The sequence below is a fragment of the Salmo trutta genome, chromosome 15, assembly GCF_901001165.1.
Source record: "Salmo trutta chromosome 15, fSalTru1.1, whole genome shotgun sequence".
Lineage (NCBI taxonomy): Eukaryota > Metazoa > Chordata > Actinopteri > Salmoniformes > Salmonidae > Salmo > Salmo trutta.
Genome location: NC_042971.1, coordinates 36,039,372 through 36,062,742, shown reverse-complemented (window position 1 = coordinate 36,062,742; position 23,371 = coordinate 36,039,372). Strand labels below are relative to the sequence as shown.

Here is a 23,371-nt window from a genome sequence, read left to right as displayed (position 1 = left end):
ACTAGTTTCAGTTGACAATAGAATTTCCTTTACGCTGAAAACCCTTCATATTTGTGTATAATGTCATGATTCTATTTCTAATCCGTGTATTCTGGCTCCACCAGCTAGCAACTGGAGCCTCCCTGGATCATTTTTAAACCAGTTATGTTCAATGGACATATCATTTATGTTATCATACAATTTCCAAACAGAAGAAAGAGGTTGTCATTATACTGTTATTAAAGGTAAAAAAAATGGAATATGAATATTAAAGTTGATTTAGGTTCCTAGCCCAGCATTGTAAAATCTGATGAATTGTGGGTGTTGTTTTAATTTCACGAAATAACTTTTCCAGTTTGTCTTTTGTTTTTGCAAAGACTGTATCAGGGTTTCAAAATTACTCGGCAAAGTATACCATAATGTAATGTAACATTACAGTAGGACTGTTCATAAAACATTTCCCATATTAATAAACGTTTATTTCTACATTTTAATTTATAAATGATTGAATTTCATTCTGGGCTGGTTTAGCCAGTAAAATAAAATGCCATCCTACTTTTTATTCTGTCATGTGCATTTTTACCCTCGTAATCCAATGCACATAAATTACACTCATAGTTAATGGTCCTATAGGACCATGCGTTGAATGTAATTGTCCTATAGGACCATGAAATGTAATTGTAGCCTACATTGTTGTGTGCTCCTTTCTCATTAAGTTTGTCCCCATAAAATAAAACGGCAAAACACCCGCTCAAATTACCTGCGGAGCTCTGTCTCAGTCAGACAACAACACACTGGAACCGTGTTAACAGTGGAAACATTCTCAATGAAGGTGTCTTAATTGCATGGTTACTACAGTGCTTGGGTGCGTGGTTGTTTTACTGAGGGGAGAGCACTGAGCGTTACGGAATTCTCTGCATGAGGCAAAGTGAGCAAAGAGAGCCAGGTTATTGGTTAATAGAAAATGCATATGGCGATGCATGGGAACATTCACTGATATTAAAACACAGAAACTATAAGGAAATAGTTAACTGCCTTGCTTGTAAAATTATTAATAAGGTGACCATGGTGGAATCATTATGTTCATGAAACATTTTCAGTACGCCCGTTTTTGTTTATTATTTTTGAATATATTTAACAAAACTCAGCATATTCAAATTGTCCACATTGAGTTGAAATTACATTTCAGTTTTTTTTATTACACAGATGATGCTGATAATAAAACAACAGGCCCATTAAGGATATAGCATAATAATAATAATCATCATCATCATCATCATCATCATCATCATATATTATTGGGCCTATTAGGCTGAGCTCCTTGCCATCCAGGACATCTATATCAGGCGGTGTGGAGGGAAGGCCCGTGAAATCGTTAAAGACTAACCTCCCAAGCCATAGACTATTCTCTCTGCTTCCGCACGGCAAGCGGTACCGGTGCATCAAGTCTGGCACCAACAGGCTCTTGGACAGCTTCTATCCCCAAGCGATAAGACTGATAAATAGTTAACAAAATAGCTACACGGACTATCTGAGTTAACCTTGTATCGTTATTGACCTTTTGTTTTAGTTTTGTACTCTCTCTATGTACACTCACAGGGCCCTACACACTCACACACACACTCATAGGGCCCTACACACTCACACTCACACATCTGTTCACTCACACATAATATGCACATGCGTTTGTACAGACTCTACACACACATACAAGCTGCTGCTACTCTGTTTATCTTATATACTGTTGCCTTTTCACCTTACCCCTATACATACAGTATCTACCTCAATCACTGCAGTATCCCTGCACATTGTAAATATGGTATAGGAACTGACCCTGCAGTATGCTTACTTACTTACTTATTGTGTTTTTAATATTTCTTCTTATTTCTCATGTGTTTTTTTCTAGAATTACATTGTTATTGATTAGTGCATTGTCGGGTTTTGAGTTCGCAAGAAAGGAATGTCACTGAACTAGTACATGTGACATTAAAACTTGAAACTATTCGTGGTTTCTATTATATATTAGACTATTATCATTGTTGTGAGCATTAGTGTTGGGGCAACCTAGAAAATAAAACTGCGAAAATATATAACAAAAACTATAACGCAATTGGTTCAAATGATCTAACATGTTGAGCAAGATTGGACAATGACAGGGTGGGTATTTTACCTCTCTCCTTGGAAGTCCAAATTCAACCCGCTTTGTTATGCTAATTGTGCCTGACATCACCAGTGAGATCAAAGCGGCGCAGGAGTACTTATGAGTTGAGGCTGCCGCACTGCCATGAGTCCAACGCATTCCGCAGCGAGAGGCACTGCACGCTCAATAACCTGCGAGAGAGAAGAGGTAGCCGCTGTTGCTGGGGAGTAAACGATGCTTACTTCTTCTTTGGATTCATTTGAATTGCGAAATTGTGGATTTATACGAATTTGTGGAGGATATTGAATTCAAAAGGATATTACACTGACACGAATTATCATTAAAGGTGAGGAGCAATGGTCTAGTTTCATGACATGACTATCAAAGTCTAAAGTTATCGATAACATGCTTATTTTCAGAGTTTGATAGCTTTTAATTGGTTGAACACGAACTAGGCTGTATAAAGATTAGGCTACTATATATCTGATTTTAGTTTGGATAGATAATATCCAAGATATTTTCGAATAAAGACTCGAGTGTAGGCTACCTTATTAACTTGAACGTGACTCATACTACATTTTAAGAGTAACTTTATTTTCCTCTTGTTCCCAGTGCGACTGAATAGAGGTACAAGGCTATAATAACAAGGAGACAGCTCCAAACATGCCGATAGAGGGGAAATTGAAATAGAACGATGTGGATTAAAGTTCCAAGGTTTAGCGGCTGATATTGCTATATTATACAAAGGGAATTTAATAGATATTTGTTGAAGGTGATCATGGGGAAAACTATTCATTTCATTGACAGTTCCACCCCACACAAAAGCCCAATGTAACCTCTGCATACATAGAGTGGTTTCCCTCGCATAAACCCAATGCACCTTATATAAAATGGGAGATCGGGACAAGTGGAACTACCACAACTTTAAGGCTTTGTAAAGAAAGTTAAATGTCTTTAAATGTTTAAGTGTTGAATACATGTTTTTAATGTAAAATCGGATTTTCTTATCTAAACTGATTGCCTGCTGATAGTTGATTGCTTGCTAACCGTTATACCACATGTGCTGTAGCTGACATTTCCAAAGGGTCTGATGTTGTGCTCCTGTACAGCGTAGCCAATTTAGATCACAACTCGCAACATGTATATAAATTAGGCTATAGGTTTGTAATACCCACATAGTTAGAGATGCTTTGGAAGATTTGCAACATGGTGAAAATAGAGTGAAATAATAGTGTTATTATACCGTCTTATTATTTGTGTTGATGAGACGTATTTATGCAACTATTATTTCCACTTTAAATATCACTATAATCAGTGAGATTAGTGTTTTGTTTGAGGCATAAAATTCAAGTTATTTTCAAAGAGCTTCCATATCATCACACGACAATAAAACCCCTATCTGATGGAGGTAATGCCCTGTACAAGTAGTGCCGTGTCTGCTGTAGGGTAGTGTGCTCTGCTGGTGTGTTGTTGCCATCCACTGATCATATTACTATCTGAAATGTATCTGAAGTTAAGCAGAAATTACAATTCAGTTTGTGTGTGTGTGTGTGTGTGTGTGTGTGTGTGTGTGTGTGTGTGTGTGTGTGTGTGTGTGTGTGTGTGTGTGTGTGTGTGTGTGTGTGTGTGTGTGTGTGTGTGTGTGTGTGTGTGTGTGTGTGGGAATCTGTCAACTCTCAATAGCCCCTGCAGTGAGTGTTGTTGCGCCAGTAGGAAGGATGTGCACAAGAGTTCCACAATTAATACATTTCTTGAAATAGGGTTTTAGATTTCTCTATTACTTTTCCATTATACATAAGAAATGTGGCAGTGAACAAAACCATTATAGCATAGATTATCTTTTGGCATTTTGTTTTGAATAGTGTGGAGTGTTCCTTTAATGGTGTATTTTTCTATTCCACCAAACAGGGTAAAGAGGGGGAGACGGTGTCATGGCAGTTGACTTGTGATTGCACCTATAAGAGCCTAAAAGCCAACAGCCACCTGCATTACTGTCATCTCTAAGTTGGAACACTATCATTATGAAGAAAACGTCTAACACCCTCCCACTCTGTCTGCTTACCATTCTGCTGCTGTCCCAGATCTGCTCCGGCATCAAATGGCTGTAAGGACCTTTTATTTTGTCTTTTGTGTGTGTGCATTTTTCCTTTTGCTTTACTGTTTATTGTGGCCTGTGTTGTGCATAGGCAGTAAAACAGAAGCTGGGGCTCTCCAAGTCCTTCTTGTTTCCTACTGTATTTAATCTAAACCTGCAGAAAAATATAATATAATTTCAATTTATTGTCCATCTGAGGATGAACATTTGCCACATTTTCTGCCGGTAAACTAAAAGAAAGGCTGTGCATTATTTCAGTCCAGGTTCTCAATTTGTCCCCTGATGAATGTTAATGAGAAGATTTGAACAGGAATTATGGAGTGAAAAATGAATCTGTTAGAACAGAGTACTCGAAAGCAACAAGCTGCTTGTGTGTTAAACATCATTATAACCAAGAGTGACATAATTTGGAAGTTCTTCCCTTAGATATACACATTCCTCATTGACTTTGGTACATATTTTTCTTTGGTTCATAGATTGATTGACATTTTATGCCTGCACATGATTTGGGATGTTTTTTTTATCATCTGTAGCATCTGAAACCTATGAGTGAGTTGTTGTAAGATTTCTATAGGCTATAACAGTCGAACAGCAAATGTGCCTCAGAGAGAGAGAGATGGGGATTGCATGACATTGTGCTAAATCCTATAGTAGAAAGGGTCTCTCCCAGCCTTGATATTTCTACGGGGCCTGAATGTGAACCAGATGGGGCCATAAACACCTGTGAGCTCTGGGTTACCACGAGCACAGGGGAGTCTGTCACAACTTATCGTTGGGCATGGAGTGGCCACTCCCCTCACTCCTAATCCAAAACAGGCTAAAGTGCAGGAGGCACTGGCTGGTTCTCACGGAACTCTCTTTCCCTCGCAGTGCTGCTGCAAGACATAGAAAACAGAGTCAGACACTGACTGACCAGGTTCTCTGGTGGTTTTTCTATGAACTAATCTGCTGTTCTGTCTATGTGCAAATCAAGTATGTGTGCCCCCCTTTTAGATTTCGTAATCAGATGATTTATGCCAAACAAAATTCTCGGTAGAATGCAATCCTTTTAACAATGAAGAATGTAAATGATGATAGATGGATAGATGTAGTCCTGTCAGTTAGATCTGGGTCAGGCTTGTTGCCTATGATGAATTAATAATTTGGCATGTTCTGGAACCTCCTCTGCTGAACTAAATCAGGAGAATAGTCTGATGCCAAGCTGTGGTCTGTTATGTTTTACCTGTTCGTGACTTCTTGAGAGATTTCCATTGGCATCCTCTCTTTGGTATTTTTGTATCTTCGAAGTCAAGTGGTACGAATGCCAAAAATGTTAAAAGTTCCAACAGTTGTGATAATCTGTTTGATTTGTTCAAAACATGTTTGAAGCGCAATGGTTCAGTATGTATCATAACTATAGTTATAGGCCTATAAATTAATGTATGTTAGAAGTGAGAAAATGACTTTCAGCTATGGCATCGGCTTTTGCATTCATAAAATCATGTCATATTTCATATAAAAAACGTTAAATATTTTGATCTTGGAATTTTTCAGATGTCATTTTTGCAGTATAGAAACCTCTGAGTTGAAGCCATCATAATGAAGTACTTATAATTACGTCTGTTTCTATTCCAGGGCCCTATCTCACACACCCACATCCTTACACATCAACCAGACCCAGCACTGCAAGCTGCTGCCCGGCCTGGTGTCGTCACAAGCCCAACTGTGTCGGAGCAACCTGGAGCTCATGCAGACCATAATCGCCGCAGCCCGCGAGGTCAAGAAGACCTGCCAGAAGACCTTTGCTGATATGCGCTGGAACTGTTCCTCTATTGATATCCCCAGTGACTCCTCGAAGTATCGTCCAGATCTTGACAGAGGTAGGCCTACTTACTAGTCACAATCTAGGAGAGACCGGGGTTGGTTGTCACACTTTTTACTCTTGTGTGTATTTCTCAGCAATGGGGCCCCTCATATCTTATTCCAACATGGAGTTATAAGCCATCAAACACACTCTGTCTACCTGTGACAACCAGCCCCATCGCAGGATAGGATGTCACACAGTATGTTGTTGGTTGTCACAATGTTTGCTAGTAGCTTATTCTTTTGTAACCGGAAATGAAGCAATATAGCATACAGCATCTTAGAAATAGCCTTTCTTTGAACTAAATATATTTCTAACAAATTCAACATTTTATGCCGTGAGAAAAACATGTGACATTTTGAGTAAATTTGGGTGTGTATGTGTTTGTTTGCACAAGCGGGGGGGCAACGAAGGGAACTTTTTATAGCACAAGCACAAAAGTGCTTGGGATTTATTATAATGGAGTTGATAGTGACAACCAACCCCAATACTAATAAAGATGTTAGTTACTACATGGCTGGACCTTGGAACTCAGAAAATAGGTTTGAAATATAGCTCTCCCTTTCCTCTTTTCAACAAACATAATTGTTCATGGATACTCCCATAATTAAAACAAAAAAGTTAAGAAAATCCCCCCTCACCTATGAAAAACACAAATTCTCCTAACCTCAATGTTTTGACATGCTGACATGAATTGACCAGGTGAATGAGTTCTTTCAAAGAATGCACACATGTTAACCTTACAAATATTGCACAGTGCCATTTAGATTGTCCTTGAGCTGTTCTTGTCTATTAATTATCTGTATTATGTCATGTTTTATGTTTTGTGTGGACCAGTAGGAAGAGTAGCTGCTGCTTCAGCAGTAACTAATGAGGATCCTAATAAAATGCCAAATACCAAAACCCGTGAGACAACAAACCCCAGTCTCCCCTACTGTTTATGGTGCTATGAGATCAATTGATTGAAATGGTGGTGTGAGATCCATTGTGCTAGGTGTGCAACCTAAACGTTTTATTCAATAGAACTAGGAGTGATCATCTCAGACCAAATTATCAGCACAGTAGAAACTCTGTGTTCTTGGTGGGATTCAAAAAGCTAATTCAAGTGTTGCAGGAGATCATTTACAAGCGAGAGTTTAAAGCCTTAATCATCGTCCTTGGGGGTCTTTTGTGCTCTGAGGGCAGAGCAGACTGGGCCAAGCAAAGGCTACCATTCTTCTTTGTGTCCCCTTGAAAGAAAGAAAATTGTCCTTTATCACCCTAGCCACCCACCTCCCTAATATCCGTGCTACAAAGTCCTTCTCTTTATGTTCCAAGTACTTGATGTGGTTGTCTTCATAGCTTAACAGTGCCTTGACTCTCTTTTGTGGCACAATAGATTCCATTCTTCATGTGAGAGATAGTATTGAGTTTGACAGTGACTATTAGAAGGGATCTAGACATCTTTTTTGTGACAACTCATCCTTCTCAGTTTAAATCCCTTTTACGCCACACATTACCTACATGCATCTGGTTTTCTATAGTAATGCAAGATGTTAAATATTATCGGCGAACTCAACTGAACATACGTCGTATGAATAGGCAGGCTCTTAGTTGCTCCTTCCAGTACAAAGCATTAGTCATGTATACAGTACGTGCTTACAGATTTTGATGGATAATTGTCTCATTATATGCACACTCCTTTCAGTGATTTGTCTGAGAGTCTTTCCATGTTCTGTACTTCTACTTTGATGGGTTTATTTCCATTGCCAAAAGGATCTTTGCTGAGCCAGGCAGAGCCAATGTCAGTTCCAGTTTTACTGAGTTTGGGTGAAGATATATATATATATATAAATAAAAAACACAACAAAGAGCTGGCTTCTAATCAAAGATTTAAGGAGATAGCTCCACGATGATGCGCCTCAGAAGACATGCTCCATCTGTCAACTGTTAGAACAGTCTTGAGAAGCCACTGGCCAACAATAGACTAGTGGTCTTCTTTATACAGGGATGTTTTTGTGGTCTGGCTGGTTCTTCCTGTCTCCTACCTCCATCGTCCAGCATTGACATATCTGCCCTCTGTGTGTACACACTTCATCACCTACATTAGATCCATATGATCCACTCCGGCTGTATAACCATATCTGTCGTGAGGTATTTTCCCTCACTCAAAAGGCCTTGTCTTGTTCCAAACAGGCACGAGGGAGTCAGCATTTGTGTATGCCCTGTCTGCGGCGGCCATCAGCCACACCATAGCGCAGGCGTGCACGTCGGGGGACCTGCGCCTGTGTTCGTGCGGCCCCATCCCCGGGGAGATCCCTGAGCCGGGCTACCGCTGGGGCGGATGTGCAGACAACCTGCACTATGGCCTGGTTATGGGCTCCAAGTTCTCTGACGCCCCCATGAAGATGAAGAAGGCAGGCTCCCACGCCAACAAGCTGATGCATCTGCACAACAGTGAAGTGGGGAGACAGGTACAAAGTAATCTTATTATCACAGATCACTGATGACTTACTGTTCATTCTATGTGGTAGTATTCAGAGGTGGGACCAAGTCACTATTATTTGAGTCACAAGCAAGTCACAAGATCTGAGTCTCAAGCCGAGTCCCAAGTAGAACGAGTCGAGTCTCGAGTCAAATCTAAGTCATGCATTCCAAGAACAATTCAAGTCGAGTCAAGTCACAAATTTTTTCAAGTCAAGTCTCAAGTCAAGTAAAAAAAATAAAACCTATACATGCAATGACTGTTTATTGAGGCTTCCTGACAGCCCTTTTCATTATTTTGTCTACAACATATTTTGATTATGTTATAATATATTTTTCAACTAATTCCAAATGCAAGCTTCATAATGTAAGTCAATTATACATTTCAGGCAGTTTTGACATACCTAAAGAACAGTAGCTAGGCATATGCCAGTAATTTATGACTGATGCCCCATTGCTGGTGAGCTTGCAAACTAAACAGTTAATATTTTTGATCAACAAACTAATATTTGGAGCTAGATATATATTTATGGCAATCTTCTCTCCCTAGCTAGCTTAGTGGTTCTCAAACGTTTTGACCTGCAAGATCCCAAAAATAATTGCTTAAAAGTTTGCGACCCACACACACACATGCCCGAGGCACATACGCTAACACGTGCACATAATCGCTGCGCAAATGTAGCCTGTCATTACAGCCATTACAACCATTCCTGTTAGCAGCCAATAACAACTAGGGATATTATGTCACATCTCTGGAGTCCAGAGCAAGCAAAATACTGCCAACCTGTAAAAAGTGGAGGTTGCAGGATCGTCTGGAAAGCATTGTCTGTCTGCACTGCACGCTTAGTGCTTCACTTTGGAGGGCTGCCTGCCTGCCTAATGCTCGTTGCCACCTGAACTGGGTAGCCCTTTCCTTCTTCACAAATACCGTCATCAATTCGCCAGAATATGTTACATTTTCATCCCATAATATTGAAGGCAGTGCGATGTTATAGCAAGCCTTAGACATGATATAGCCAGTAGCCACCCAAACTAGGACTATTTTAAATATGAACATGATCAATGAAATTGGCAGGTAGCCTATTATTGTTCTGGCAAAGATGCCTCCGTGGTTGATTTCTAAACTGTATATTATATGGATAAATAATATAAACGTAGGCCTACTGTGTTTTTGTCAGGCAAAACTGGAGAAAATAATGCAAGTTATTACTGGTCACTAATCTCTGGATATGAGCGCTCGCCTTCGCGTGTCAATGCTGATGACTGATCATTGGTCAACAATCAAGACCTGCAACTTTTTGGTTCTGAAGCACAGATGAGATGTTTTTGAGACAATCTTTTGGTATAATACCGTAGGGTAGGTCTATATTAGAAACCAGATCAAACAGGCAAAGGTATATACACTATATATAAAATATAATATATATGCATATGTAGCCTATTAAAATATGCATGAAAAATATGTATTTTTCCCATTCAGCTTCATACTCGCGACCCCCCAAAACGCTCTCACTTTGAGAACCACTGCGCTAGGTCTTCCGACCTGTGTTGATTAACAGTTTGCTGGTCCAATTCATTAGCCAATCTGTTGCACGTTCTTTTGTATGTCGATGCTGCGGCTACTGTCTCTGGCTGCTTGGAGAGTAATCCACAGAGACTCTGTGCCACAAAATTAGTGAAAACATTTTACAAAACCTAGCCAGATAATTTCAAGTCATCATTCTCAAGTCAATGTCGAGTCACAAGTCTTAACTCTTGTGTGGTGTTCATGTTTTTGTTATTCCCCCAATGAATGGACCCACAACATTATTGGGTTTTTAAAACAATACAGCCATAACAATTTACATAAAAATAGTTAATACTTAGATGTTGACTTATATAAATTACAAGCAATATAGACAGCATACATATCAATAAAAGCGCTATTTGTTTTTTTTTAAATAAAATTGAATTTTTGTTCACAGAAATCTATTTTTATCAAGACATGGGTCGAATAAATCATGTTTATCTTGAACAAATATAAATTAAACAAGGTTTTCATCACTATTGATGTTTATTGCTTTGAACTGAACAAATTGAAAGGACACATTTTTCTGTATTTTATGGAAATGATAAATGAGCCCCATTGAACACAAATTAAGACCGGTATACACATCACATGAGGGACAGAGTTTTACTGTGTGTGTGTAGCAAATGTATTTCTTGCACTTGATGGATGTGTACTGTGTCTTCCTGTCCTTCCTGTCCTTCCTGTCCTTCCTGTCCTTCTTCCACATACATCGCAGCGCTTCTTCTTGTTGCTACCGGCTGCAATCTACAATGATGAAAACACAGTTCAGGAATTCTACTAACATCTCACTCACTCACATATATAGTTACAGCAGGCCAAGTTAGGAGAGTCAGACACACATGCAACAACATCACTCACACTTACTTCCGGTATTGGAGTTGTTAGTTCTGTGCTTCGGGCAGATGGGGCACCAGCATCCTCCTCCTGAATCATCCTCATGATGACTGCAGAAGCTGGGGTCCTTGGGATATGTTGCCTCCTCTAGATTTGAGGTCTTACCAATGTCTTGCCCAGCTCCTCGAGAAAGAGATGTCTTCTCTTCAGCTTCCCTCTGTTCCAATCTGGGTTCAACGCCATCCAGATGACAAACGTGTTGTAAGCCGAGATGTCCAAGATGTTGAAGAATATCACAAGGGGCCAGCGTAGGGTTCTTCTTTTGCAGCTGTAACCAGCTTGTCTAAATTGTCCATCGCTCCTTTTGTGGCATTGTAATCCATTATGATTCATTCTGTTTTTTGATGTTCCTGGCCACAGATTCTCCCATCCCTATGCAGCATACTCACGAGTACCACATTTTTGCCTTGCTTTGGCACGTAGGACACTAGGGACGTGTCGGCCTGAGGTGGGAGCTCTGGCTTGTTTTTTCATACTGTTCCTACCATCGTCAGCTTCCTCTTGAGGAACTCCTGTCCCAGCTTGTGCGAAGTAAAAAAGTTATCGGATGTGATGTTGTGGCCACCGAGTCCCTGTGTCACATCCAGGACAACCCGCATCCCTTGGTTCTTCTCAGAGGCTCCCCCATCTGGCTTCCCTGTATACACTTGCAAGTTTCACGCATATGATGAAATAGCATCACAAGCAGTCCAGATCTTGATTCAGTATTTTGCGGGTTTAGACTGTATGTACTGCCTGAAGGGGCAGCAGCCCCTAAATGGCATAAGCTGCTCATCAACAGTAACGTTGGGCCCAGGGATGTAAAACAGGAGAAGGCGGTCCACCCACTTGTCCCACACTGACCTGATTGCAGCTAGCTTGTCTCTCTGCCGCCGAGCTGGTCTGGTGGCTCAGTTATCGAAAGCGGATAATCCTGGAAATAATGTGTACATTTTCCAGAGACATTGTTGCATGGAAAAGTTATCTGCCAGTTTCTGCATTCCACAGGGATTCTGCGGATTTCCCATTGGATCTAAAAATACCAGCAAGGATAAGAACCCCAAAGTATGCATGTAAATGAGTTTGGCCCATCTCCTTCCATCTCTCTCCAAAAACACACCTGCCCTCAAATTAGTGCAGTCCAGAATGATTTTCAGGATGGTGTCTGGGATGAACAGTTCAAAAGAAGACTTTATGTCCTGCACATGAGTAACCGCCATCCGCGTCGGCCCTGGATGCATCCTTATCACATTGGCAGCCATGCGGGGTGGCTCATTCTTTGGGCAAGAAGACCATTCAATGTCACCATTTTTTGACATCTATATTTCTCCTCCTGCAGGCTGCTGACGAGCTGGTTGCACACGGGCTGGCTGCTGATGGGCTGGTTCTGGGGCTGGCTGAGGGTCAATCTCATCCTCTTCTTCCAACTAACTGTCAGACTCCGAATTGACAGAGATTTGATCCTCATATTCTGAAATGTCTTCATCTTCCAAAGTGGAAGATGCTCCTTCCACACTGCTATAGCTTCTCTCTCTGCAAAAATTATTTCTAAGGCCCTCTGAGCAGAGATTATTTTTTGCCATACTGATTGATTGTGGTAAGGAGCTACAATGTATCAGACTAATGTATTATAATAACATTGTGCACGTTCCCGCAAGACATTGTGTAGTTTCACACACTACAAAGGGTAAAGAGTGCGAGAATAGCGGGATACAGGCAGACAGGCAGGGAGAGAGCCAGGTTAGGAGGAGGAAGACAGAGTGAAGGCACACAGTAAACCTTTTTGTTGAATTTTTACTTGTTTTCACCTACACATACACTTTTCCACACTTTTATTACCCTCGGGTCCAGTGGACCCGAACACCACATATGTAATAAAAATGCGTAGGGAGGTGAACAGTGTGCACTCAATGAAAAGTTGTTATTTTACATGTTCTTCATATAACATCGAAAATGGGTCCCACAGACCCGAACACCACACAAGGGTTAAGACTAGTAGTAGTAGTAGTAGCAGTAGGAGTAGCAGTAGTAGATTGGCTTGAAAGATGGATATATGGATGACTATTTGGGCATACAGTCCATTCGGAAAGTATTCAGACCTCTTGAGTTTTTCCACATTTTGTAACATTACAGCCTTATCCTAAAATAGATTAAATCATAATGAAAAAGCCAGAAAACCCCCCAGAAATATAACATTTACATAAGTATTCAGACCCTTTACTCAGTACTTTGTTAAAGCACCTTCTCTGCAGATCCTCTCAAGCTCTGTCGGGTTGGATGGGGAGCGTCGCTGCACAGCTATTTTCAGGTCTCTCCAGAGATGTTTGATCGGGTTCAAGTCCGGCCTGGCCCACTCAAGGTCATTCAGAGACTCCTGCATTGTCTTGGCTGTGTGCTTAGGGTTGTTGTCCTATTGGAAGGTGAACCTTCACCCCAGTCTGAGGTCCTGAGCGCTCTGGAGCAGGTTTTCATCAAGGATTTCTATGTACTTTGCTCTGTTCACTCGATACTGACTAGTTTCCTTGTCCCTGCTACTGAAAAACATCCCAACACCATGATGCTTCCGCCACCATGCTTCACCGTAGGAATGGTGCCAGGTTCCCTCCATACGTGACACTTGGTATTCAGGTCAAAGAGTTCAATCTTGGTTTCATCAGACCAGAGAATCTTGTTTCTCATGGTCTGAGAGTCCTTTAGGTGTCCCTTGGCAAACTCCTAGCGGGCTGTCATGTGCCTTTTAGGAGGAGTGAGGAGTGACTTCCTTCTGGCCACTCTACCGTAAAGGCCTGATTATTGGAGTGCTACAGAGATGGTTGTCCTTCTGGAAGGTTCTCCCATCTCCACAGAGGAACGCTGGAGCTCTGTCAGAGTGACCATCTGGTTCTTGGTCACCTCCCTGACCAAGGCCCTTCTCCCCCGATTGCTCAGTTTTGCCGGGCGGCCAGCTCTAGGAAGAGTCTTGGTGGTTCCAAACATCTTACATTTAAGAATGATGGAGGCCACTGTGTTCTTGGGGACCTTCAATGCTTCAGAAATATTTTGGTACCCTTCCCCAGATCTGTGCCTCGACACAATCTTGTCTCGGATCTTTACGGACAATTCCTTCAGCCTCATGGCTTGGTTTTTGCTCTGAAATGCCCTGTCAACTGTGGGACCTTATATAGATAGGTGTGCCTTTCCAAATCATGTCCAATCAATTGAATTTACCACAGGTGGACTCCAATCAAGTTGTAGAAACCTCATAAGGATGATCAATGGAAACAGGATGCACCTTACTTCAATTTTGAGTCTCATAGCAAAGGGTCTGAATACTTATGTAAATTAAGGTATTTCTGTTTAAAATTTGTTGTAATTTTCAAACATTTCTAAAAACCTGTTTTTGCTTTCTAATTATGGGGTATTGTGTGTAGATTAATGAGGAAAAAACAATTTAATACATTTTAGAACAAGGCTGTAATGTAACAAAATGTGTAAAAAGTCAAGGGGTCTGAATACTTTCCGATTGCACTATATATAGCTCTTTTCAGGGCCTATAACTGTAAATCAATCCCCTTGTGCAATCTTTGACATTTTCTGCTATAGCATTAGCCTCAATAGTAACAGTGTTTTACGTTCACGTCCTCCAGGCCCTGAGAGATGCGCTGGTGATGAAGTGTAAGTGTCACGGTGTGTCTGGTTCCTGCTCCATACGGACCTGCTGGAGAGGCCTGCAGGACCTGAAGGACATCGCCATTGACCTGAAGACCAAGTACCTGTCAGCCACTAAGGTGGTGCACAGACCCATGGGTACGCGCAAGCAGCTGGTCCCCAAGGACATTGACATCAGGCCCGTCAGAGAGAACGAACTGGTCTACCTGCAGAGCTCTCCGGACTTCTGTGCCAAGAACGACAAGCTAGGTTCCGTCGGCACCCAGGACAGGTGAGACTGTTACAGGAACTGTGGGTGCGCACTTTGTGTGTATGTGTATGTGTATGTATATGTGTATTTGAGGCAGCTACATTAAGGCAGCTATATACAATTTTAAATATTACATGACATTACATTTCATAACACTTTTCACAACACATTAAGTGTGTGCCCTCAGGCCACTAATCTACAATACAAAATCCATGTGTACGAGCCCTATTCTGAGCCAATTTAAATGTTCTAAAGTTATATTAATAACTCTATTGTCCCATTAAATGCAAATGTTATCGAAAGTCGAATCAAACACTTCATGAGAGCCCATGAGCTCATGTTGCACAGCATTTCAATAGGCTATGCAATTATGCGAGAAAACAGAGTGATGGCTATATTTATTTCTCAATTTTCCTAATATTAAGCAAATATCAAGCACATTGCTTATCTTTACAACAGGAGTATAGCCTACCTGGCTGGCATGAAAATGAACTACAGGAAAGCATCCTCCATTCGCTATTTAAGTGCATAGATGACATGTATTTTTTCCCGCTGCCCCTGTTTCGATACAGGTGCATGATAATGGTCCATTCTAAATCAAAACAAATTTCACACATATATTATTTAGTACATGTAAAGACAAGATTAAATCAAGAATAGACTCATGGGTGACAATATTAGCCTATCAATTGTGAATTATATACTTTCACTTGTGAATGATACCCAGCTTTTTTTGGTGACTTTTTAGAATCATAGTCGCACACCTCATGTAGCCTAGACCATAGGCCTATATGTTTTGATAAGGTTTGTATCACAACTAAAGTGGCCAAATAACTTCTTAAAATGAAGCACATTAATACTCTTTACAAGGGGTGTAGAGCTTAACTGTCATACTGTCAAGGCTGTGGGTAACTGGTGAAAGGAGTCAGGCGCAGGAGAGCTGAGATGCGTGGACAAGGTATTTAATTCAAGAAAACACCAGTATAAACACAATACTATGGTACTGGAAAAATACCGGTACCACGAAATAAACGGGCGTAAATAACAAAACCCGGTAACAATATACCAGCCGTCAGATACAGCCTTACAAATAAAACAAACACGCACACAAACGTAGGGGAAACCAGAGATTTAAATAATGAACATGTAATGGGGGAATTGAAACCAGGTGTGTAAAAACCAAAGACAAAACAAATGGAAAATGAAAAGTGGATCGGTGATGGCTAGAAGGCCGGTGACATCGACCGCCGAACGCCGCTCGAACAAGGAGAGGGACCGACTCCGGCGGAAGTCGTGACACATACATACATATACAGCGTGTGAGTTTCAAGTTTGGGGAACATCATTTTCACCATAAAAATGCAGCTTTATAATAAAAGCATTACATGCATAATCGCCTTTGTGGTCACTTTTGACTATGGTGTTTTCCCGCTAATGGAACATTCATGCTTACAGTTTACTGCCGTGTGTGCATTGATGGGCTTATAATGTGAAGAAATAGCCTAATAGTTTATTAACATTTTAAGCTAATTGTTCTGATCTGTTGCGTCAACCTCATTGCCTAAACATTTTTTGGGGGATGCTAGTGGTTGTATTAATTTGGGATCTATCGCATCCCACGACTGTCCCAGATTATATTTGGAATATTTATTTCTAGCACAGAATAGAATAGGTCAGCTTTTGCACTATGGGGCATAGTAGATTGACATAGGCTAGTGCTTTTGATGTTTGTTAGACCTAATCATCTTGTTGGATGATGAAAAGTAAACGTGGACAGTTCTTCCAAAATCTTCAATATGCACCTCGGAATTGGATAAGGATGCGTGCAACCGCTCAACACAGAATAGCCGCATGTGCGCAGTCCCTCAAATCATTTGGAGAAAATGTCCTTTCTATTTTATTCAGCTTTGTTCAATTGTATTATTCATACTATAAAATAATATAAAATAATGCCACGAATTCTAACCAAATCTTGTCTGCTAAATTAACTAGTGTAGCCCACAGCCATATGGCATAGCCAGATCAGGACCTAATATAAGGACAACTCAGAGTATGATATTCTGTTCTTCTGAAATAGACTACATTTTCTTCATATCATGTTTCTTTAGAGCTGTCTAAAATAAATAATGGATTTATTGTGAAGGTGTAGGCTATATTACATGGATTTATTAGACTTTTTAAAATGTAGACATTCCAACGGTCTGCATTATGTGATGTGTAGAAGCCAGGAGATGCTAAATGTGTTTATGTTAATTAACGGTCAATTACCGTGAGACCGTCAGTTATTTACTTGACAATTACCGGCTGACGAAATTTTGTGACCGCCACAGTCCTAGTGTCATGGGTGGAGCATTGTGGAAGAATATACAGCCTGATCTTATGTTAATTCGGGACATTCAAATTACTATGATATATCACATTTGGTATGGTTACATAAGACAGAAGGTTACTTATGAAGTGAATGTCTAGCAACCCAAAGGCTGCATGTTCGAATCTCATCACGGACAACTTCAGCATTTTAGTCAATTAACAAGTTTGCAACTACTTACTACTTTTTAGCTACTTTGCAACTACTTAGCATGTTAGCTAACCCTTCCCCTAACCCTAACCTTAAACCTTTAACCTAACTCCTAAACTTAACCTTAACCCTAACCTAACCCTAACCTTAACCCCCAACCCCTAGCCTAGCTAACATTAGCCATCTATCTAATGTAAGCATTAGCCACCTAGCTAACGTTACCCACAACAAATTAGAATATGTAACATATCACATGTTTTGGAAATTCACAACATATTGTAAGAATTCCAATTCGTAACATATTGTATGAATTGCAATTCGGGAAACATATCATACGAATTGTAATTCGGAGCCTACAAAATTATACAAAATGGAAAAATGTATACATACCATGAGAATTGTAACATATCATACTAATTGGAGTGTCCCGAATATACATTTACTATGTTACGTCTACCCCTGAATCAAGGTTGTAATATAGGACCTTACAAAATCATAGCTACTCTTTTGTGAAAGCTCTAGATACTCAGTATGTTGGCCTGGCTCTGCCTGGTTCCTGCTTCACGGCCATGCAGCTAACATTTAGGAAATTACCAATCCTGTTTGTTTTCTCAAGCGGGGAGTTCGTCCAGGATGTTGATTTACTTAGCTGCCGCCCTCCCTGGTGGCAGGAACCATTTTGTTTTGAGAATCCCTGATAAAGCAAGTGGCCCCTGAGATTGGCCTGTCTGTGGTATGTCTGAGCACGTGTCACTGACATGCCCATTGTGACTGGTGCCCTTGTGTTGCTATCAGACAGGGGTGAGTAATGTGGTTATTCTTAGAGCCTGAGTGCATTCAGCTGATATCGATTTGAGAGCACGACACAGAAGGAAGTGGGTAATGGTCCCCAAAGATTAAACAAGATTCTCTCTATTCATCTGAAGGTATTCATTAGGAAATATATGTTGCATGTTGTCTGTCGGACCACTTTGAGAACTTAGTGGGAAGTAAGGGGTATTTTCTTTGTCTGGGGTAAAGGCCAGATACAGTTGAAGTTGATAGTTTACATACACCTTAGCCAAATACATTTTTCACAATTCTTGACATTTAATCCTAGTAAAAATTCCCTGTCTTAGGTCAGTTAGAATCCCAACTTTATTTTTAGAATGTGAAATGTCAGAATAATAGTAGAGCGAATTATTTATTTCAGCTTTTATTTCTTTCATCACATTCCCAGTGGGTCAAAAGTTTACATACACTCAATTAGTATTTGGTAGCATTGCCTTTAAATTGTTTAACTTGGGTCAAACGTTTCGGGTAACCTTCCACAAGCTTCCCACAATAAGTTGGGGGAATTCTGGCCCATTCCTCCTGACAGAGCTGGTGTAACTGAGTCAGGTTTGTAGGCCTCCTTGCTCGCACACACTTTTTCAGTTCTGTCCACAAACTTTCTATTGGATTGAGGTCAGGGCTTTGTGATGGCCACTCCAATACCTTGACTTTGTTGTTCTTAAGCCATTTTGCCACAACTTTGAAAGTATGCTTGGGGAAGACCCATTTGCGACAAAGCTTTAACTTTCTGACTGATGACTTGAGATGTTGCTTCAATATATCCACATCATTTTCCATTCTCATGAGGCCATCTATTTTGTGAAGTGCACCAGTCTCTCCCACAGCAAAGCAGCCCCACAACATGATGCTGCCAACCCGTGCTTCATGGTTGGGATGGTGTTCTTTGGCTTGCAAGCCTCCCCCTTTTTCCTACAAACATAACAATGGTCATTATGGCCAAACAGTTGTATTTTTGTTTCATCAGACCAGAGGACATTTCTCCAAAAAGTACAATCTTTGTCCCATGTGCAGTTGCAAACCGTAGTCTGGCATTTTTATGGCGGTTTTGGAGCAGTGGCTTCTTCCTTGCTGAGCGGCCTTTCAGGTTATGTCCATATAGGACTCGTTTTACTGTGGATAAGATACCTTTGTACCTGTTTCCTCCAGCATCTTCACAAGGTCCTTTGCTGTTGTTCTGGGATTGATTTGCACTTTTCGCACCAAAGTACGCATCTCCTTCCTGAGAGGTATGACGTCTGCGTGGTCCCATGGTGTTTATACTTGCGTAATATTGTTTGTACAGATGAACGTGGTACCTTCAGGCATTTGGAAATTGCTCCCAGGGATGAACCAGACTTGTTCATCTCTGGAATTTTGGAATTTGGAATTTTCCAAGCTGTTTAAAGGCACAGTCAACTTAGTGTATGTAAACTTCTGACCCACTGGAATTGTGATACCGTGAATTATAAGTGAAATAATCTGTCTGTAAGCAATTGTTGGAAAAATGACTTGTGTCATGCACAAAGTTGATGTCCTAACCGACTTGCCAAAACTATAGTTTGTTAACAAGAAATTTGTGGAGTGGTTGAAAAACAAGTTTTAATAACTCCAACCTAAGTGTATGTAAACTTCCGACTTCAACTGTATAAAGGCCACCTACCTTCTACAAAACTGCGCTAGCCATCTTTGGCAGCCTAGTGGGTTTTCTGCCTTTTGTATCTTTTGCCATGGATATTCATTTTAGTAGCGTAGCTAAATCTCTGCCGGGCTGCAGAAGATGTATGACAAATTTCAATAAGGAGTAGGGTTCAGGGCTCTTGGAGCTGGAAATGCAGAACATTGAAAACAATTCATGCAAATGTCTCTTTAGGCCACTTAACAGATAACCTGAAGACATGCTCCGTGTCAGGTGTAGTCACTGTGCATCTGCTGTCCCCAACCTGATAAGGGGCCCGTAACACGTGGTCTATGGCATATATTCAGTGCTTTACGCTGTCACAAGGCATCCCAGCCTCCTGTGTGACTACGTGTGACGCAGATGTGCCGTGTGGTGTGTGTTTCCACGAGGGTCCCAGGGGTCTGGGGGATGTTTTAACCGCACCATTCCACACCTCCTCCTCCCCATCACATGGCCTCAGCGCCATCCACCTCACTCCCACGATCCCTAGCCACTCCACAAGAGATAGTGCACTTTGTTTGACCCTGACAGAGCCGTGTTGAATGGTACACACTTCAGGGTGGCCTTATCTGTGTTTACCTTTCAAGTGAGTTCTAATCTCGCTACTCCTCGCCTTGGATATTTTTGACCCCGTTGATAATACCTGGAGTGTAATAGCAGCAAACATATGTAGCCTACTTCTTAGTAAAGGATATAAATGTTGGAAGCCTCCTTCTGTAGAAAGCTGTCCAGTGATATACCTTGTAGCGACATTCCTTGTGGGGTTAGAATGTGTTCTGTATTAATAAGAAATGCATAACAAGTTAAACCTCAATAACATCCCCAGAGCTGAGGGATGATCAGTATCTCAAAGGCAACAAGCGCTGTGGGTCTCACGAGGGATGGCACCATCGAAGGATGTTTTAGTTCAGAATTTGATTAGTAGCTCTGACTGTGAGACACACAGCTGTGTGAGAGCGATGTGGAGTTTACAGATGGTCATGTCCTTTTGATCCATTAACTTTACACCAGGCACCAGACTGAAAGGTCAGATTTTCTCTGACAAAACATATCTGTGTAGAGCTATTGTTAATTGGCCTGTCCCAAAGGCCACTATTGTAATGAGTCTGTCCTACTTTCCCAATGACTCTAACTTCCCTCCCTCCCGCCCCTCCACCCCTACCCTCCTCGTCCCTTCTCTGTGTCAGCAGTCTTCAGCCATCCTCTCAGTGTCTCTGTCTCTCACCAAGCTGGCCATTAACACTCTGGTATTATAAAACAATGCAATTATGTGGCGCGAGAGTGGGTTAAATAGAGGGAGGGCTCCCGTGTGTATTCACTGTGATTTATGATACAGCTATTCTCTGCTCACTTAAGATGCCCCCAGGCTTAAGAAAGGGTCCCAAGCGAAGCATTCGGTGCCCTAAGACAAAACACAAGGGGAAAATGTTTGGGTGAATGCACAATAAGCATTCGTCAAGCTCCCCCTTTTAGAGACATTTGTTAGGCTTGAGATGGTTTCGGAATTGTCCAAAACATTGGACAAAACGTTTTGGGGTTGGTCTTTGAGAGAGGAACTCTTCTAAGGTCAATGGGGTTGTTTGAGGGGGGAATCTATTATGGAGACTGGGTTTATGTGTATGTAAATGTTTTAGGGACCTTGAGGGCTTTCCATAAACCACAATGTATTACCAGTGTGTAGAATGGTTTGTTTTTCTCTCATTTGTTTGGGGGCAGAATGAGTGTCATTTAGGAATGCAAAAAGTTCTCAAACATAGTTGTAACTTTTTCTTCCTTTCTGTCTGTTCATTCCAGGCAATGCAACAAGACGTCCATCGGCAGCGACAGCTGTGACATGATGTGCTGTGGGCGTGGCTACAACCCCTACACAGAGAAGCTGGTGGAGCGCTGCCACTGCAAGTACCACTGGTGCTGCTATGTCACATGTAAAAAGTGTGAGAGGATTGTGGAGAGATACGTCTGCAAATGAGTCCATGTTGTCTACTTCATCCACCCACCCACCTAACCGCCCCACGTCTATGTGCTGGGGCTACAGATAACCAAAGCACTACGTTACCAAGAAGGCTTACTTTTGTCTTAAGCTTTAGCATGTATATTTTGACAAGAAAGTGTTTATTTTTGTTCAATCTTTTTAATTAAACTCTGACTCACAAGCTGGACTTAAAACCTTTTCCATTTTACGAACGCGGACACATGGGTGTTGTGACAATGCCTAACGGTTTACGTGAAGACCACCGTCCTCAAGGATTTTTTCTTTCCTTTCATAAATGTGCATTACACTTGCCGTACTCAGATATCAAATGTCTATTTTCGTATATACTTTTATTAAAATAAATGATATTGGATTTGTTTTTTGAGGAGAGGGACTGTAGTCTCCTCGTTTGCTGTTGGGGGTATACTTCCAACCTCGCTCTGATGTTGACACTCACCGTTTACTTCAGAACCATTCCACGGAATTCAAAGGGTTCTGAAGGATCCATGGTGTTTTTCCTCAAATGGTAGTCCTTTCTTCAACAGAGAAAGACACTGAAAGAAAGAGAGGGAAAACGTGCTCAACACACAAAGGGAACTTAAAGTACTTTTAGTTGTGGAACTTTTTTAGTAACTGGTGTTGAACTCTTGAGCACTGGACCTTGACTGGGGACTCGCCTGCAGACACACAGTTCTGTGTGCATCCTCAGGATAAGGACAAAGAACTCCCAGTGTTAGAAACAGCACATTATCCCTATAATGTCTGACATGCAGGTAGTCCAAAGCCTAACACCCAGAGCATATGAACAGAACACATGGGTCTCCTTTAATGCCGTGTTATGATGAACCACTCTTATGTGGCTGTACATAGTCTTTTTGTATGCTGAATTAAAGAAAGAAATATTTATAAACTAATTATAGACTCTTTAACAAGCTCTCAATGTTTTCCTTTCCCAAGACCGCAACTCATCATCATCATCATGGTGAATTTCTTTTTTGTAATTTAGAAGAAACTTGGCAAGAGAAATATGTAACCTCACAGGCTGGTGTTTTTGAAATAGACTAGCTATATTTCTTCCCCCCGAAGCATTACTGTAATTAATGACATCTCAAAGTGTTAAGAAAATAACAGTTTCACACAATGACCTGTGACTGTGAGATAAATGAGCACACTTGTAATGTGTTTTAGTGTTCAATCAGAAGGCCAATTGGGATCAACCTCTCAATTGCAAAAACCCTGGGAAAGTGTTTGTTTGGACATTCCTCACTGTCACAAGGGCTATTAATTATGATTCTATCATGGGTTTAGCCCAACCCTCAAACAATCATCTGAATGAGGAGAGATCTTGGATTGGGCTAAACTTTCAATTAAAAAACAAGGCAAAAGTAAACATGTTGCGCCCCACCTTTAAGAGTTTGCATTTTCAATCTCTTGTTATAGCGCCACTATCTGACCAATCAGTATAATTTTGTAAACAGCGGATGTCTATGGAAAACGCATCATTCACCCAAGTTACGTAAAAATCTGGC

At 41.0% G+C, this 23,371-nt stretch overlaps 1 protein-coding gene across 1 annotated transcript; it reads left to right on the top strand.

Annotated features, from left to right (window-relative positions):
• The first annotated feature begins 2,246 nt into the window (after positions 1-2,246).
• LOC115148895 (protein Wnt-11) lies at positions 2,247-22,771 on the top strand. Its single transcript, XM_029691192.1, has 6 exons — positions 2,247-2,465; positions 4,028-4,223; positions 5,829-6,073; positions 8,233-8,510; positions 14,590-14,882; positions 21,665-22,771. The coding sequence occupies exons 2-6, from the start codon at positions 4,141-4,143 to the stop codon at positions 21,837-21,839; spliced, it is 1,074 nt and encodes a 357-aa protein (XP_029547052.1). The 5' UTR covers positions 2,247-2,465; positions 4,028-4,140; the 3' UTR covers positions 21,840-22,771.
• Positions 22,772-23,371: the final 600 nt, after the last annotated feature.